Below are 17,041 nucleotides of genomic sequence, written 5' to 3'. Positions count from 1 at the left end.
CAGGCAGGGGAAATATGGCTATTTGGGTTGAAAGCAGAGGGAAAGCTTTAAGGAGCTGACTTAGCATCTACACATGACCCTACAGATAATAAGAAATCAGATGGTTTGGGAGAGAAGGAAGAAAAAAACATAAATGAAGCTCTTATTGTGTTTGGGACTTTGCCAAAGAACTACCTCATAGTCAGGGATATTAATTTATGTAGTAGTATGAAAGGGAGATTAGACTTTCATTAAGTCCTCTGCAGAACTGAAAAGATGGGAAAGTGGCAGAAGGCTACTTCTGTAATTTCAGCACGATGGGACAGCAAATATAAAGTAATATTTCTATCTGTCTGAAATGATGGTTCTTACAAGTACCTTACACTAACTCGAAAGTTAAAGCAACGTCCTTAATTACCTTAAATTTTCCTACATATTATCTAAAACTTACCGAATCTTCTGGCGGTCGCTGGATTTTTCCCCAATCCACAGAAGGTCCCTTTTCTTGCAAAAATCTATGAAATAGCTTACGAAATCCATCAAGGTCTTTTTTAGTGTGCTGTAAAAATAGAAGTCATCATTACAACTAGCAGAATGCTTAATATTTAATAAAAAGTTACATATTATACACTGAAAATACTTTTCAATTAAATTCTCATAATATTATTAGAACATGTAATTTTTTGTATTCCAATTTAAAACTTAAGAGGAAGAAAAGCTAATAGGAACCACACTCAATGGAATACAAGCAAATAATCCTCCCCATCTCCTACCAGTATCATGTAATTTAAACACCATTTGGTCTATGGAAATTCCAAATGGTCTTCTATATTTATTTACAAATATCTTTCTCTATTTATTTTAAGTAAAAATTAATCTTCATGAAAAGGATAGAAAGGAACAAACACAGCTAACCTCAAAACATTAAACAGAAATTAAAACTTGAAAATGAAAAGATAATCTATTGATTTATCAGTAGAAAAGTAAACATCTGCCTATTGTGGGACCACTATTATAGCTGACAAAATAGCATAGTTCTATTAGAATCGGCTCTTTGAAAGAGGCATGCAAGATATATGGTTAATAAACTAACTTTTCACAATTCTAACTGAATACTGATATCTATTTCTCCACTCAATGACACCAAAACAAGAACAAATAAAGTGTAATTTTGTTTTGATTCTTTTAGACTTTAGAAACTTCCGATAATTTAAAAAAACAAAACAAAAAAAAACAACAAAAAAAAAGACAATGGTTTTACAATGGACAAATGCTGAAAATCCTTAACTGTTGAGCAATTCTAATTTTTTATGCTCGTATTACATCTTGTGTTTATTTTAAGCTGGATGATCAGTAGCAGCAATGGCAACTCAGCACGCAGATGGGTAAAAGCTTAAGAAGCACTGCAGAGTCCTTACCTCAAACTCATGCGATGGTGCTGTGATGAGTATTTTTTCTAGTTCCTTCTTCACAGATAATTCTAGCTCTTGTCGAATGACTTCTTGGAACTGAGAAGCGCCATCTTGAGACATTGCTTTGCTAAGATCTTCAAATGAAAATATAAAACCATCAACTGAAAAATCAGATAGCCATTCACACATTTAGTAAGCTACAACTAATTTGTTTCTGGTGTTCCAGATGATGAAAGGGGCTCAATCCTATAGTCCTATCATCCTCTCGTAAAATTTCAGTATTGTCTACTAATTAGGACTATATAATCACATGGGCTCAAATGTGACTGTTTGATACATCTATATGCTCTACTAGTATATCTGAAACACTAAACAGTTTTGGGAATATGGGGCATATGGAAGCTAAAGGAGTAATCTTTATTTGAGTACATAGTTCCATCTCTACTAATATTTTCCTCTTAGCCATTAAAGCTGGAGAAAAATCAGCAAAATTGGAATAATGTTAATAAGGATATGTTTTATGGAACACAATCTCATGGAACCGCTGCATCATAAGAGAACTGAAGATGTCTGGCAAAACACTCCTCCTTCTTCCAGGCCAGATGAAAAATTTAAGGAATCCTTTCCATTTTAGGACAGTCACTCAAGTTTCAGATTCCTTACTCAAGTAGAGCCCCTTGAGAGCCATTGGCTATTCCAAGGTGCCTCCACTTCCCTGGCATGAAAATTTTCACTTTAAAAGGAGGAGGACACAGGGCTGCCTCCTGCCTCTGGTCCTCAATTTCAAAATAGACTTTTCAGTTCTGTCTGTATCAGACAACACTATCAGGGCTTTTGGCATATCTGAGAATCTCTGTGGCACACAGATCTTGCTAAAAGTAGCAGAAATGCCTTTTAGGTGAAACCAACCAAAATATTTTTTTAAATATAGAAAAAGAAAACATCCCAGGTCCAAGTACATTGGTAGAAAACTGCCAACACAGATGTTTTACATAGTTAAGTATCTAGATAGTCCCTTATTTTATAACTAGACAGGATAATTACTATCAGATTATTGTTCACCTCCCCCTTTATCCTCAATACCTAACTCGATTTTATTTTACAGATGTACTTGAAAAGCTTATGCCCAAACATTTTGATAACTAATTAGTTCTATAAATGTTGGTTAATTCAGCAGAAATGTATTTCAATAAAGGTAAACACTCCCACATACCATAAATTCTTTCATTTGTTATCTGAGTAGAAGGAAATATTTATATAGACAGAAATGAGGCCAATGTAATCAATATTTTTAAGCTATTCTGAGAGCAGAAATTAGTAAATTATGTTAATTCCTGAGGCAATTTATTCAGTGTAGACATCCTCTCCCAAGTACCATATTAACAAATGAGATATTTACTATAGCTCCTTAAAAATCTTTTATACACACTTTCCATTTCCATCACATTAAAATCCAAGAGGGGGGAAAAAGGAAATTTGGTGAGAGCACACAATCTAATCCTAAAATAGCCATTTTCTTAACTGTGCTCTTTATACAAGCATAAACCACAATACAACCAAGTTTACAGACTCCAGTAAAACTACCAAAGTGATCCAAACTGAGATTCATAAATTGTGAGCTAAGAAACACCATAAGAAACACAAGTGTGCTCTACAACCTAAAGATGTTTCAACTAGTAAGCAGCAATTTGATTATAATCTGTAAAAACCCATGACAATGGAGAGCATGTTTTGCATAACTATGATAGGAAACTAAAAATCTCTAGAACATTTTAAAATAGACCCTTGGCTGACTTAGCTGTAATTTAAAATCTGTCACAGGTTAAGTCCCCTGCCCTGCCACCCCACATATACCTGGGATATATCTCATCCAATCTTTAAGCCAATTCCCATATTAATGTTTCGAAAATAATTTGGAAGAAATATCTAAATATATAACCTCTAAATTAAAGAACCTATGAATTATTTGATTCTGTGTCACAGATTGGTTAAAATAGATCAAGAAATTATTATATAATTATTTTCTAAAATTTTTTTTTGTTAGTCTCAAAGACATCTATCTACAGACTTGCTGCTTTGTTGTTGAAGTTAGAGTCTGAAGGCCAGCATTCACAGTCACATTCCTAAAAAATAGTGACGGAAACATTTAATTTATATCCTGGGCAAACTCCAAATGAGATAAAACTAAATGTAACCACAAAGTTTAAAAATAACGATAGTAGCTGTCTGAGATTTGTCTGCATAAGGTCAAAGAAAAGAACAAAAAAACCCAAAACACCAAACTTTAGAGACTCTCTCTGCAGAATAATAGCCTATCACTGTACATGATTTAAGGTCAAAATACATAGAACCGAACCCATGTCACTATCCTCCCTATCAAACCAAGCTAAGAAAGGCTGGCTGAAAGACTCACATATAATACTGCATGTGATCTTTGCTAGCTGCAGCAGGTCTAACCTCAAACACTGATTAAAAAAAAAAAAGAAACAGACACAGATTCAAATACAAGTTGCGACAAACAGCTCTAACATTATTCCTATTTGTTTAACATAGTACCAAATGCAAACAAAGAACCATTTATATTCCTGCTACCCCCTCTACAAATATGAACAGCTTACACAACCAAAAATATTGCAACAAGCCTATCACTTCTCCATCTACAGCTGCTTCCATCTCCTTCACCTGGGTAAAGTGCTACTGTGAAGTTGTTTTGTAGTGATTAGAGAATAAGGAGGGGCTTTTAAGGAATAAGGAATACTCAAGAATAAGACAGTGTGCTTAATCAAGAAGAGTGCCTATCTTAAGCACCTAGCACAGACCCTGAGGCACAAAGCTAGAAACCATTTCCCCTTGCAGTGACCTCCTTAGCCATCCTGAATTTTTAAAGAAAGGTCTGGAATTTCTGGTAGGAAAAAAAAGTACAGACATCATAAGATTTCTTGGACTTAACATCCTCAGGTTACACTTTTGGCAATGACAGCTGTTTCTAACAGAAGGTCAATTAAAGAATCCCCTGAATAACGTCTAACCTCCTAAAATGTTTTGTCCCTCATTTCCTAGCAATAAAGAATTGATTATCCACAATTTAGAGTGAATTAGGAATCAAACATTTCATTATCTCAGTCACAAATCAAAACATTTTTAGAGATGAGAGGGAGCATTTAATCTTTCGACATTTTACAGATAGGAAAATGAGGATGAAATAGTTAAAATGACTTATCCAAGGTCACAGAGCAGGCTAATTATGGAGCCCAGAAACAAAGCTAATGTATCCTGAGCTGCAGCACAATCCAGTGAGGTAAAAATACCTTGCTCATGTTTTCCTTCTAGTCTAGCTCTCTTTAATTCATGGCACAAAATCCCAAAATAACACTCTCCTCCAAAAGCATTTCTATCAGAATGTCTTCTTATACCCAGTGGGACAGATACGAAACTCCCTACCTACTACATAAAACTGGGATTACAAGAAATGTCTCAGTATACTTAATTACAATTTATTCAATCTGGGATAGAACAGGCAGTACCACTTTTTTAAGAAGTTTGCTCCTCATCTCAATTTCCTAATTCTTCTTTGTTCATAAGTACTAAAATTTCAACATCATGGACTTTCCTCTGTCCAACTGGAGCCAAAAACAACAGACAAAAAAAAACAAAAAAACAAAACAAAACAAAACAAAAAACAAAAAAAAAAGAAAGAAAAGAGGCAGAGGAAAGCTAAAAATGAAGAGTTAGGAGACATTCGATCTAACAAGTGATTGTATTCATTTAATTCAGATATTTCATTTCAGGTATTTCATTTCATCCATTTCAGCAACTAAGAAGTATACATAATACCCTGTCCTGACATCCCGATACTGGCAAATACAAAACAACTTCACATTCTAAAGTAGAAGGCTAGTTTCACAATGCAAAGGCCATGGAAAGGCTGCAGAAAGAACATTAAGAGTAATAAAGAGGTTAAGAAGCCCTCCTCAGGCCACCACCCATCATTCTTTATTTCTGATCAGTCCTAATCTTCCCTGGAAACCCACAGTGAAGTCAGAGAACTGGAGAGCTGACTTACCCAAGAAACAACTTGTGATCCAAGCAAATGTAAAATTCCAAGAATGTAGTAACAACTGGAAATAACCAGGAATAAAGCTGAAGACATACACTGACTAGATTTATGACCAGCTGAAGCTAACTATTCTTTTCTGGGCTGCCACTGCAAGCCTTTAACCTCAGTTATTTGTGAATATTCCTCCTTTGGATCTTTCTTCTTTGGATTCCATTACCCAATATTAACCTTACATCTTCTCCTACATCTCTATCTAGGCCTGTTTCCATAAGTGACTCCTTTCTCTTCTACTCCCTAGATTTCCTAAGATTCTATTCCCAGACCATTTTCCCCCTCTATTCCTTTACCAATTTCCTTACTAATAACTCCCAAATATGTGCCTCTAATCCTGATCATTCACAAGCTGCAGGCAAACACTCCCTATAGTCTTCTAGACCTTTTGTACCTAGGTACTCAAATGGGCACCTCAAACTCAACATGTCCAAACCATCTAAACTAATTCACCTCCTTACCCTCCACAGCATTAGCATTCTACTAGTTACTCTTAGGGGACCTGGAAATCTCAGTCACAGTTGGCTCTTCTCTCCTTTCCCTTCAACATCACATCCAATTCAATACCATACTTAACTAAATCACCACAATTCCATTCACCACTTTCCATTCCCACTGCTGCTACCTTAATTTCCCTCTCATTTTCACTATTCTGGTCATGACAACAGCTTTCTAACTAGTCTGCCCATCTGTCACACTCTAATCTGGTGGTACCAAGCAGAATGGATTGGTCCCCCTATAAAGCAATCCCAATCACATGTCTTCTCTTCCTCATTCAAGGGGACATATATGCAAATAACTTAGCCAGGCATGTCTTAAAAACCAAGCTGAAGTATCCTTTTGAGCAGCCAAAGCTAATGAAAGTGCTAAAACAGTAGCCTAAAGGGTACAATTTCCAATTCCATTTGTGAAATCTCCATAGTGCCTCTAAAACTTTTATGGGCATACAAATCACCTGGAGAGCTTGTTAAAACACAGATCCCTGGGCAAGCTCCCAGGATTCTTACTCAGTGGGTCTGGAGTGGGAAGAATATACATTCCTAACAAGTGAAAGATAGTAATATTGCTTTGAGTAACTCTATTACAGATTATACTCCATTCATCTTAATATGTTTGTAGCAGCCATGCACATTGTTCTTCTCCCTACCCCAATGCCATCCTGTCACTTTTTCTTTGCCCCAAGGCCATGTACTTCAAAGACGGCACCAGGCCCAGATTTTAAAGCCTTCCCAGTGATTGGTTTAAGCGTGAAACAGAATACTCATGATTCTGGCTAGTGAGCCATGAGGGTAGTTTGCCAAAGGACTTTGGAAAAGGGCATTCCTCATTGGGTAGGGGGAGAAGACGCATAAGAAAAATCAGTACCTTTTCCACTTCTGGTCATAATGAGTATGTATCTACCCCTCACCTACAATTTCTTCTGCCATTTAGTGAGCTTCAAGGAACCTCAACCAAGAATGAGATATGCTTATGAGAGCTAACGGACAGAAAGACTGATGCAATCTTTGTATTGAATTAACTAACCCTGGAACTTCCTATTTCAAGATTCATGTGATACAAGTCCCTCATTTTTTAAGCCAACTGAGTTGGTATTTTTCAGTTCCATGAAATTAAAAGCAACCTCCTAACTATAAGATTGTTCCAAAACACACATCTCAAATGTCATTGAATACTTTTGGAGAAGGGCAAGCAGAAACAACAACAAATTAGAAGTTAATAGCCCAATGTGAATTTCAAAATCAGGAGAATCATCCCAAACTCCAGGAAACCTGATCCTTTAGCCCCCAGAGGCTCAAACTCTGTGACTTGAGTAGCTTGCTATTTGGGGAGTGGCACTCCTAGTTTTCTAGGTAGTAGGTTTCTAGGTTTTAATCATGCCAGCCTCTGTGCTATATCACACACCCCGAAAACTTTATTTTTTGTTTACATGTCTGTCTACAATATTTTAAGGGAATGAGCCATATTATATCGTTTCAATTTGTTTTCCCCAATACCTACCTCAGCACCTGGCACAGTACAGGCACCTGATAATGTATAAACAAACTGGAGATCAAGATTTAATTTGCATATTAAATGTAATCTCCCAGAAGTCTCTCTTAAACTAAGGTTGCCCACTACATGCTCACATGGTAGATCCTTATACCATTCCTTCATAACATCGTATTTAAAAATATATATTCAATGTCTATTTTACCCAACAGACTACGATCTCTCTGTAAGAATGAATAAATCTATTTTGTTCATTGCTGTATTCCCATTGCCTAGCACAGGGCATGAAACATAGTAAATATTCAAGCAATGCCTATTAAATGAGGAAGAGCCTATATTGATACAGCTATCCACTGAGTATAAAGAAGGTACAGTCCAGTCTAGTAAAGGTAGTGCCTACCTGATAAGGCCAAACGGAAAGTGTTTAAGAGGCACAATTTCTGGTGATGGGGAAAGCAGAGCTAAGAAAAGTATGAACTGTGTTCTGGATACTTTGAAGTCCCAAATGATTCTCAGAGGCTGATTTATCAGTCAAGTATCAGGGATATGGTCAAAGAAATTCCAAATTGGTAGGCAATCTAGGCAAAATGACCTCTAAATTTCTTTTCAATATTTATTATCCTATATAATGTTAACATAATATTTTCACTAACTTTAGAGATAAAACAAAATTGGGCAACTAGATTTAGATTTAATTTAGGAAAAATATGGAAAAATTATAGTCTGTCATTCAATCATGTAAGAAAAATCAATTAGTTGATTTTATTGATCTATTTTTACTGATCTTTTAGTACTAGAGTCTATGTTGATTATTTTATTGTATGACTATTTACATTTGCAGATTTTTAAATGACTCAGCATGAACACTTAATAAATGCTTTTTAATAACAAAAATAAAAGGGATCGGGCTTTTGAAAACTGTTCCAATTCTCTAGCACTGAATATGCAGAGCCACTTGCTTGAGAATTTTGCTTATCAGGCATTGCTTACTGTACAAATTTTTTAACTGTTAGAATTTATACATAAACCAGACTTCTAACTAATAATTAAGAATAACTTTGCTCTCGTTCAACAGAGTAGCTCTTAAAATCTTAAAACAAACATATAAACAATACATCGCTTCTGGAAAACAACATTCAGGAGATGTGTCAACTAGTTAAATAATAACACTTTGCATTAAGTTTAATGGATAATAAGAAAAAAGGCATGCCAAGGGGCCAACCACATTCACTTGTGGAGAGGAAGGAAAAGGGATACAAAATAAAATCACCATTAAGTACCAAAAAATGATTTGGCAAGCCTGCCCTATAATTTGATATATGAGCATTTAGATAAAACTTTTAAGCTAGGAAAGGCCTTAAGGTTGATGAGTGAGTCCAATTCCCTTATCTTGTGTTGCAGAAAAGTTGCAAAAATCAGACCTTAAAGAAACCAAGCAGCAGCACTCGGACAGTTGGAGAACTCAAGTTTATTACACCAGCAATCCCAGAGAAGGTAGTGCTCTGAAGATCTGGGCCCAGAACTCAGTTGCAACATTCCTTATATAGAACTTTTTTGGCATGGGCTGATTGGTTAATTCATCCTCAGGTGGTTACAAAGCAGGGGAGTTGCTAGGATGTACAAGCAGTTACATTTGTTGCTTAGAACAAGCAAAAGGAAAGATGAGTCTTTAGTTAGTTTCCAGTACAGCCTATGCAACAAGCATATCTACAGAATCTGAACAAAGAGCTCATTACCCTTTTGAACAAAAATTCCTCTTTACTTAGAGATGAAACAGAGGCCAAGAGTTGCTGACTTGCCTAAGGACATGGAGTCAGTGCTAAGCTGGAATCCAAACCCTATTGCCTGGTGCCATGCTTCTCCTTCCTAGAGGAAGTTCTCCCCTTCCTTGGTTACAGTGCATTCACGTGGTTTACCATCTCCAGGTGTGTGCCACCAAATGTGAAGGAAAACCAGCAAAAAACCAACTATGTCTGTAACATGAGGTTAAAACTACACATTAGAATAAGCATTCTCTCATGCTCTTCAACTTTCCCTTCTATATAGTTTATTTTCTGGGTAATGAAAAATCGAAAAAAGCTTTTATACACTCTATAAATATATTTATAAAGTATTTACCAATAAAATATTTATTGGTAATAAATATTTTATTACCAAGGCTAAGCATTTTACCATTAGCATAAATGAACCCAAAACAGTGCACAGAACTGTGTTATTATTTTCCTGCACTCGATGGAAATTTTAAAATTCTAGGCTGAGATATAACATAAAGGAAACACCACATTAGCCTTTGCTTAGGACAGCAACCAGAGGAAAACACAATCATCTTGTAGGCAGGTCTTTTTAGCCAAGGAACAAATGGAGATACTCTTAAAGAGAATGTCCCCTGGATATTGTTTTACAATTTGATGACTTACAATAAAAAAATGAATTAAGCATATGACTATTTTATATACAGGAATACAAATGAATAGCATTTTTGTGAGATACAAATGAAATCACAGAGAACCAAAACTCTTGATTTGCATACGAAAAATTAACAAATATGTAGAAGTGTTTTGGAAAATGAAACATTTTGTTGTTTATCTAAGTTAACTAAGACAACATAGCCAATTTCCCGTGGTTCTCAAAAACAATCCTTAATTATTAAAATGGTTTGGGGGTCATGATCAATTTCATTTGGCAATGACTGAGAAAAATAAACAATGGGACTACTGGCAGAAACAGAATTTGAGCCTTTGTTACTTTGCAAAAAATAAAGGAGATGCCTGCATCACCAATCAAGAGAACAGGGAAACAACCTTCAAATGGAGTATTATCCTCTTTCTCACACATAAGCCAATCAAAAAACACAAAGTTCAATTTTTTTTCAATAGCTTAGCAAGCCAACTTTCATAGATGTTAATATTATTAACAGTAAGATGCATGCTTGCTAGTAGAATTTAGAGATCTAAGACATATGGTTTTAAATAAGTCATTGTGTCTGAACAACCCATTAAATTATCCAAGGCCACGCTGTCCACAATTCAAATATTATACCAAGTTTTAGAAAAGAAACTGTAGGCTGTCAAAAGGACACCAGTCTTTAGAAAAACTCCAGCTTCTAAAGGGACCCTAAGCAATCAAAAGGTAGTAAGAGAATCATTATTTCCTCATTCACTAAATCCCAAACCCTCAGAGGATCGCCCTCATAACTTTAATACTGCTAGAAATATCTCCACTGACATAAATTCTGGATATGAAGAGGAATAGCATTATGAAAAGTTAGCACAGTGGACTTTTCATTATTCATTTTTACAGATAAATCAGAGTTAGTTTGACTTTCAAATATTTGTTTATATGAACTTTTCAATAATGGAAATCTCTGACTTTATGGTAACTCCTGTACTTACACAAAGAGTACCAAATACAACTTGGTGGAAACTGGAAAACTATAGTATATTATTCTTTTGCCTAGAACATTTTCATTATTAGGCCAAGTAATGTTCCTCATACAAATTAAGCATCCTATTATTTTAATTAAAGTTTCAATTGTCTATGAAGAAAAAATAACACCGAGAGAATGGTCTCTGTGAAGCCATATTACAAAACACCACCTACTCTTCAAAAATTAACATCTTAATTTTTTAAAGTTATTTTTCAATTTATCTTCAGAGTATTAAAATGACACTATTGATAAGTGTACCAGCTAGTATTACTTATTTCTGTAATGTCAATGTTTTTTCCTTCAGTTGGTTTTCACAAATGAAAATCATCCATCTTACTAGAAGACCCAGTTATTAAGAACAAAAACAGAGATTACAAGGTCCACATTAGAAAACAATCAAAGTTTCATCAGCTCAACTCTTAAATTTTCCATTTATAACTGTGACTCTGAATTTAACTAAATCCCTCTCTCTCTCTCTAGGCAATATAATGAATCCTAAGCCATATCTTTAAAAAAAGAAAAGTGTGCTTTAGTCATTGATTTGCCACCTCTAGTCCTGCCTCAAATCCATGCCATAATCACCCTGGGTTAAAAGCATTCTAGTCGTCTAAATAATCAGCAACAAGCTAAATTTGGTCCTAGGATTTGAGAAGAACCTGGCCAAGGTCTGACCTCTACAGCCAGGCCCAGAGTGCTTCTCATTCTTGTATTCTTCTGTTATAATTAGCTCTGCTAATCTTCCCTGGCTAGCTGCCATTTACCAAACAGGAATCACCAAAAAAAGTCATAAAAAGAGAATTCTAACAAATGAGAAAGTTGATGGGCCTCAAATATTTTTTAAGTGACACAGAGGTACTCAAATGGCTTCCCCTGAAATATAAGAAAGTACCTCAATTTAAGAACATTAAGAGACATTTTTATATAATTTAGATAATAGCCTATTAAAAAAGGTTAAAAAAAAGCGCTCCTCTATTATTATAAGTAATATAAATTGTCATTTAGCCTTAGCTGACTAAATGACAATCCCTGCACCTTTTATAAGTTTCAAATCATGTAGGGGGACTACCCCATAGCTCTCAGAACTTTTAAAAAGCAAAATCCTAAATAGCACCAAAGGAGAAGCCTGGCAAAAAGTCACAGCTTCTGATTATCACTAGTACCTCCAACTGTGAAAAAGAGCCCCTTTCTCACTCAGCTAGTACTCACATATATTTAGAATAATTGGGGGTCCTGCAACAACCCCTGAAGGGGAGAAAACTAGCAAACCTAGAATATCCTAGTCAGGCAAAAGGTGACCTGAGGGCAGAATACACCAAAATAGGGAATTATACCCTAGATCCAGCAAAGAAGGCTTTCTATGAAAAAGAATCTTAAGCGCCTGAGAAACATAGACTTGAGAGATGCCCAAAGAAAGCTGAACCCTCTTTCGGCCAAGGAATACATACAAGAACGCTCTTGCCTATCGACATTAAATACTTTTATTAATTGAACATTTCTACCTCATAACTTGTGGTCAAAGCACTTGAGAATGGAGATGCCCAACTTTCCTATAAAGCACATTGCCTAGATTTGGGGGAAATGATTCAAGCCAAGTAAAGCAACTCCAAATTCCAGTATATTCGAAAACACATGTAAACAACACACAGGTTATCCTCTGAATTTCAAGTTTTCACTATGAGGGATACACGAGAAATCCCAAAACAGTGCTCTGCACATTATATTCAAAAAGTTTTTTGTTGACTGGACTAAAACTAAAACTGTCACCAGCTATGTATTTACATCACTGTTCAAACTTCCTCCCTCTACCCCACACTTTTTAAGAACACATAACTCCCAAGAGCTGGGAGCCTGAACATCAAATCTGGAATAATAAAGAACTCTCATACTTGTCTTTTTTTCTGTTGGTGACATGCGGTTATCCTTATGGCAGCAATGCTATCTGAAAGGCCAGTGTCATTTTAAGAAAGAAAAGTAAAAATTACTGGCCATCTAATGTGACTAGTATATTCACGTATTTCATCTCATTTCAACTTCTCAATAACCTGCAGCATAAATATTAATATCTAATATTTATAAGTAGAAACTGAGGTTCAGAAGAGTTATGTGTCTAAGGTCACCTATTAGTAATAAGGTTCAAATCTAAGTCCATACCCTTTTATTTTTCTCAACATTTATGTAATCTAAAGAGGTGTTATCCAAAACTACAACCAAAACTGTAGGGTAACCTACTATAAAGCACATGGAAAGTGCTGAGTTTCTCGTCAGTCATCCACAACAAATTATTTTAGAGCATTAACCACTTCAAGATACTGTATTTTCCCCATAGATATATTATCTTTGCCCACAGGGAATGGTCTAGTTGAAGAAACAAGATATGTAGGTAAGTTTTTAATGTAAGAGGCAAAAGGTATTGGAAAGAACAAAGGTTTTAGACACATCTACACATATATGAATTTCAGTACTTACTAGCTGTGAATTTTGGGCAAGATACTTAAATTTCTTCAGCTATAAGGCCATGATAAAAATCTACTGCCTCACAGGGCTCTTGTAAAACTTAAAGGAGATAATACATGAAAACAGGGGCCTAATATTTGTTCACTCTCTCCCCTATGAAGTGGCATATCCTAAGTGTCAATAAGTAGAAATATCAGTAAGTGCTACAGCAAAAATCAAACAATTTGATTTGCTACTAAAAGAAATTCAAAACCAAAAATCTCAATCCTTACATTTGAAAACTGGAGCCGGCTGAGTCATTAGCCAATTAGGTTTATCACTAAAAACAGCAACAGTTAATTAAACATATAAAGGGTTTACCCTTGAAGTACAAAATTTAAACAATGATAAAAAGGAGTACAATCATGTTAATTTGAAGAGATGTCATCTTTTTGTGTAAAACTGCCAATTTAAAAGGGAAACTACCATTTAAAGCAAAAGTAGATGGCAACTAAACACAATACTGGACTAAGTCATGGAACAGGAGTCTGAATAAATCAACAGTTTAATTAGTAGTAATGTTCCTATGATGATTTCTTAGTTGTGACAAACATGTAACTTTTCTATAAATTTAAAAGTATTTCAAGGTAAAAATCTTATTTTTAAAAAATGTCAATGACAACGGAAAGGAATGACATTTACATCAACTCTTAAGCATTGCCACTTGATTTAGAATCTCCTGAAGACAGCCATTAACAGCAAAGGCTGTGAAATTAGTCAATGCACGTCACCTCTCCAAGATATTATTCTGAAGCATAACTATAAGCCGCACTTGGAGTTTAACTAATTTTCTTATCTTTTAAAGAGAAGTGGCTTGTCCACCTTTCCTGAGCATATTCTTGCAAAATACTGGCTTTCTGGTAATTATGTTTTTGCTGTTACAAAACCAGCAAATTTCTAACAGTTACTTCTGCCTTGCTATTTTTGACTAAGACATTTATTCAATCAGAACATAAGATGCATCTCTCAACACATACAAGGTATAACATGAATTTGAAAATCTAATGGCAAGTGACATTTCTGAGCTTATAGTTAAGGCAGGCATAACTGTTCCATCTGTTTCCATAACAAGGCCCAAATTCTTACTTTAATTAATTATACGAAACTCAAAGAAGAGTTAATAAACTGATGTAACATTTACTAGGTCATTTTTATTTCCAGGGTAAATGAGGGCCATTACTGACACAATTTTTTATTAAAGTACATCTACATTTATTGAGTCACATTAAGTGGTTGTGAACTTTACTAGCTGTGTGTTCAGCAAGATGGCTGAAGCTTTCACACTCTGGGGTCTGCAAGAAAAGGGTTTACTTGCATAACAGAAGTCTAATTCTATGCTATAAACTAGTGACAGATTTAACATAGCACCAATTTCAACGTGCATAGGGTACACACAGATACAGGCGATGTTACTGCTTAACTCAGTTGAGAGGCATTCCCTAACCCTTTCTTAAATACACACACGTAGAATTTAGAGGGCAATTTTCAAATTTCAAAGAAACCTTAATAATCTTTGCAGATTTCAAAGACGGAAAAAAAATAAACAGCAATGCAGCAAAGTCATTTCGCCTGCTGAAATGACCTCCAGCTTCTAGGAGATACTCTCGGTTTCGCAATAAATGAATCAGACTCAAACCACGTACACACAAACGGAGTCGTTGCTGAGAACACTAACGCTTCCCCGCCCCCCCCCCCCAAGAGTCCTGGCAAAACCCACCTGCCTTCCCTCAGCCCTACTAGTTCCCCTACCAGTCCACAAGCACACATAGTTAGTTACCTTGACTTCGACCAGGAAAAGAGAAAAGGGATTAAACAGCAGCCAAAATCCTGTTTTATCATCATTTACAGCCACTATCCTGGGGAGCCAGAGTGTTACTAACCTAATTTCAGGGAGGCAAAACTAAATCCAGCAGAGTACAGAGGTATAAATTATAAATATCTGAAACGCCAGTCGCAGCAGTTCAAGGTAATTCAAATGCCAATTTAACAAAAAGGGTTTCGCAAATAGTATTTCAAATGAACATTTCCACTTCCAAATTACCTACCAACCCTCTCGAGTGTCAGTACCCAAATTCAGCTGAAGCAAACCCGAAGAGAAGAAGCGTGTCTTACCTTGTACAAATCTCGACATTTTAGGGATTTAGTAAAATACTTATATATATATATTAATTTCTGGAGAAGTCAGGCTATCAGGCAGTGACTTCCTCTCCTTTAACAACCGACGTGTTCTTTCTCCTCTTCCTATGTTTAGCCACTTAAAGGAGTATTTATTCAAAGCGACTAAGACAGCCTTAAAAAACAAACCAACAGGAGAATCCCCACTTCCAAAGGCAGAAACTTGGTGCGATCGAAGTCTGCTTGTAACTCCTGTTTACACTGCGCTCCAGACAAAAATGAGGGCCAGCTGGAGACTCCCGGAAAAGGTAAAATCACACGAACTTAAATTTCATCAATGAAAGAGGCGGATCTACAGCGGCTATTTCAACGCCCCCGGGGCTGGACCGCAGCTAGCACTGGCGGGCCGCACCCCCGGCTCCCCCTTCCCTCAATGCCTTCCAGCCTCTCGCTGGTTCCCCGAAAAACCAGTCAACAGCGGCCCCCAACCAGACAAGGGGCGGGGATGTGGGTGAGGCCGGGAAGGCCGACGGGGGGAGGGATGCAATCACTTTTCCAGCCCATAAATATCCTGGGACTAGGAAGTGCTAAGAATTCCCCTCGCGGGCGGGCCGCAGCTTCCAGCTCCCCGCCTTCCCGTAGCGAGCAGCGGAAACCCTGCCGCTGCATTTCCACGGGAGGGAGGGGCCGAAGGCTACTTAGGCCCGATCGCCCATCCCCTGCGGCGGACACTAAGGGGCCGCTCGTGAGGGGATAGCCCCTGTGCTGCCCCGAGTCCCACCGACTGGAGCCCACGAAGGCCCCGATCCTCCTCGCACACGTTCTAGTCCCTTCTGTCCTGCGCTCTTCCGAACCCAAAATTCGGCCTCCGGGGCCACACAGCTGGTGGGGGAGAGGAGCTCTACGAATCTCGAAGAGGAAAACACACCCGCCTAGCGGGTAGTGAGAAGCCCGCCCCCGCCTACCCCCCAAAATGCCATCAAGACCCACCTTCCTCCTCTTCCTTTAGCAGCTGGGAAATTGGGGGCGTGTATGGCGCCCCAGGAAGAAGGCTTGCAGGCTGAGAGAATGTCACCTCAAAGGTACCCTTCTCTCTCCCTCTATCCCCTCACACATGAACACCTAGAACCCCTCGCCAGCGGTCGCAGCCCAGCGAATGACCCCTCCGCCCACCTGGCTGCCAGCTCCAGACACTCAAAGCCCCCACATTCTCCTAACCAGTTCCCCTCCCCCTCCATTCCGAGCAACCCCATTCAATGCGGAAATGTTCATGCTGCGCAGACGGACAGGAACAGCCTCCAGTCAGAAGCCGAAGCAGACGCAAGGTCTGGCCAATGAGATGCGCGGGAGTGGCAGGGGGCGGTGTGCCAGTGTCCCAAGGATGCGCAGCGCGGGTAGGCGCAGAGCCAAACTAGGGTATCCCTCGCCTGTGAGCCACACTTGAGGCAGCGCAGTAGGGACGTTTCAACAGTAAAACATCGAACTTTCTACAGATACTTAGCATGGGAGAGGATCTGA

At 37.5% G+C, this 17,041-nt stretch overlaps 1 protein-coding gene across 2 annotated transcripts in view; it reads right to left on the bottom strand.

Annotated features, from left to right (window-relative positions):
- The window catches only part of UGP2 (UDP-glucose pyrophosphorylase 2), a 51,938-nt gene extending 35,162 nt beyond the window's left edge, over positions 1-16,776 (bottom strand). Inside the window, exons 1-3 of one of the 2 annotated variants that reach the window (XM_016159825.2) lie at positions 16,514-16,776; positions 1,398-1,525; positions 431-538 (exon numbers count right to left, since the gene is read on the bottom strand). In XM_016159825.2, the coding sequence (XP_016015311.1) occupies positions 431-538; positions 1,398-1,511 (222 nt within the window). In that variant the 5' untranslated portion in view covers positions 1,512-1,525; positions 16,514-16,776. Of the gene's footprint in view, positions 1-430; positions 539-1,397; positions 1,526-15,520; positions 15,809-16,513 lie in introns of those variants that run through there. The other variant, XM_016159824.2, reaches the window with a different exon arrangement.
- Between the last annotated feature and the right edge of the window lie 265 nt (positions 16,777-17,041).

The sequence above is a fragment of the Rousettus aegyptiacus genome, unplaced genomic scaffold (assembly GCF_014176215.1).
Source record: "Rousettus aegyptiacus isolate mRouAeg1 unplaced genomic scaffold, mRouAeg1.p scaffold_m13_p_7, whole genome shotgun sequence".
Taxonomy (NCBI): Eukaryota; Metazoa; Chordata; class Mammalia; order Chiroptera; family Pteropodidae; genus Rousettus; species Rousettus aegyptiacus.
This window is presented reverse-complemented; position numbering and strand designations above follow the sequence as displayed.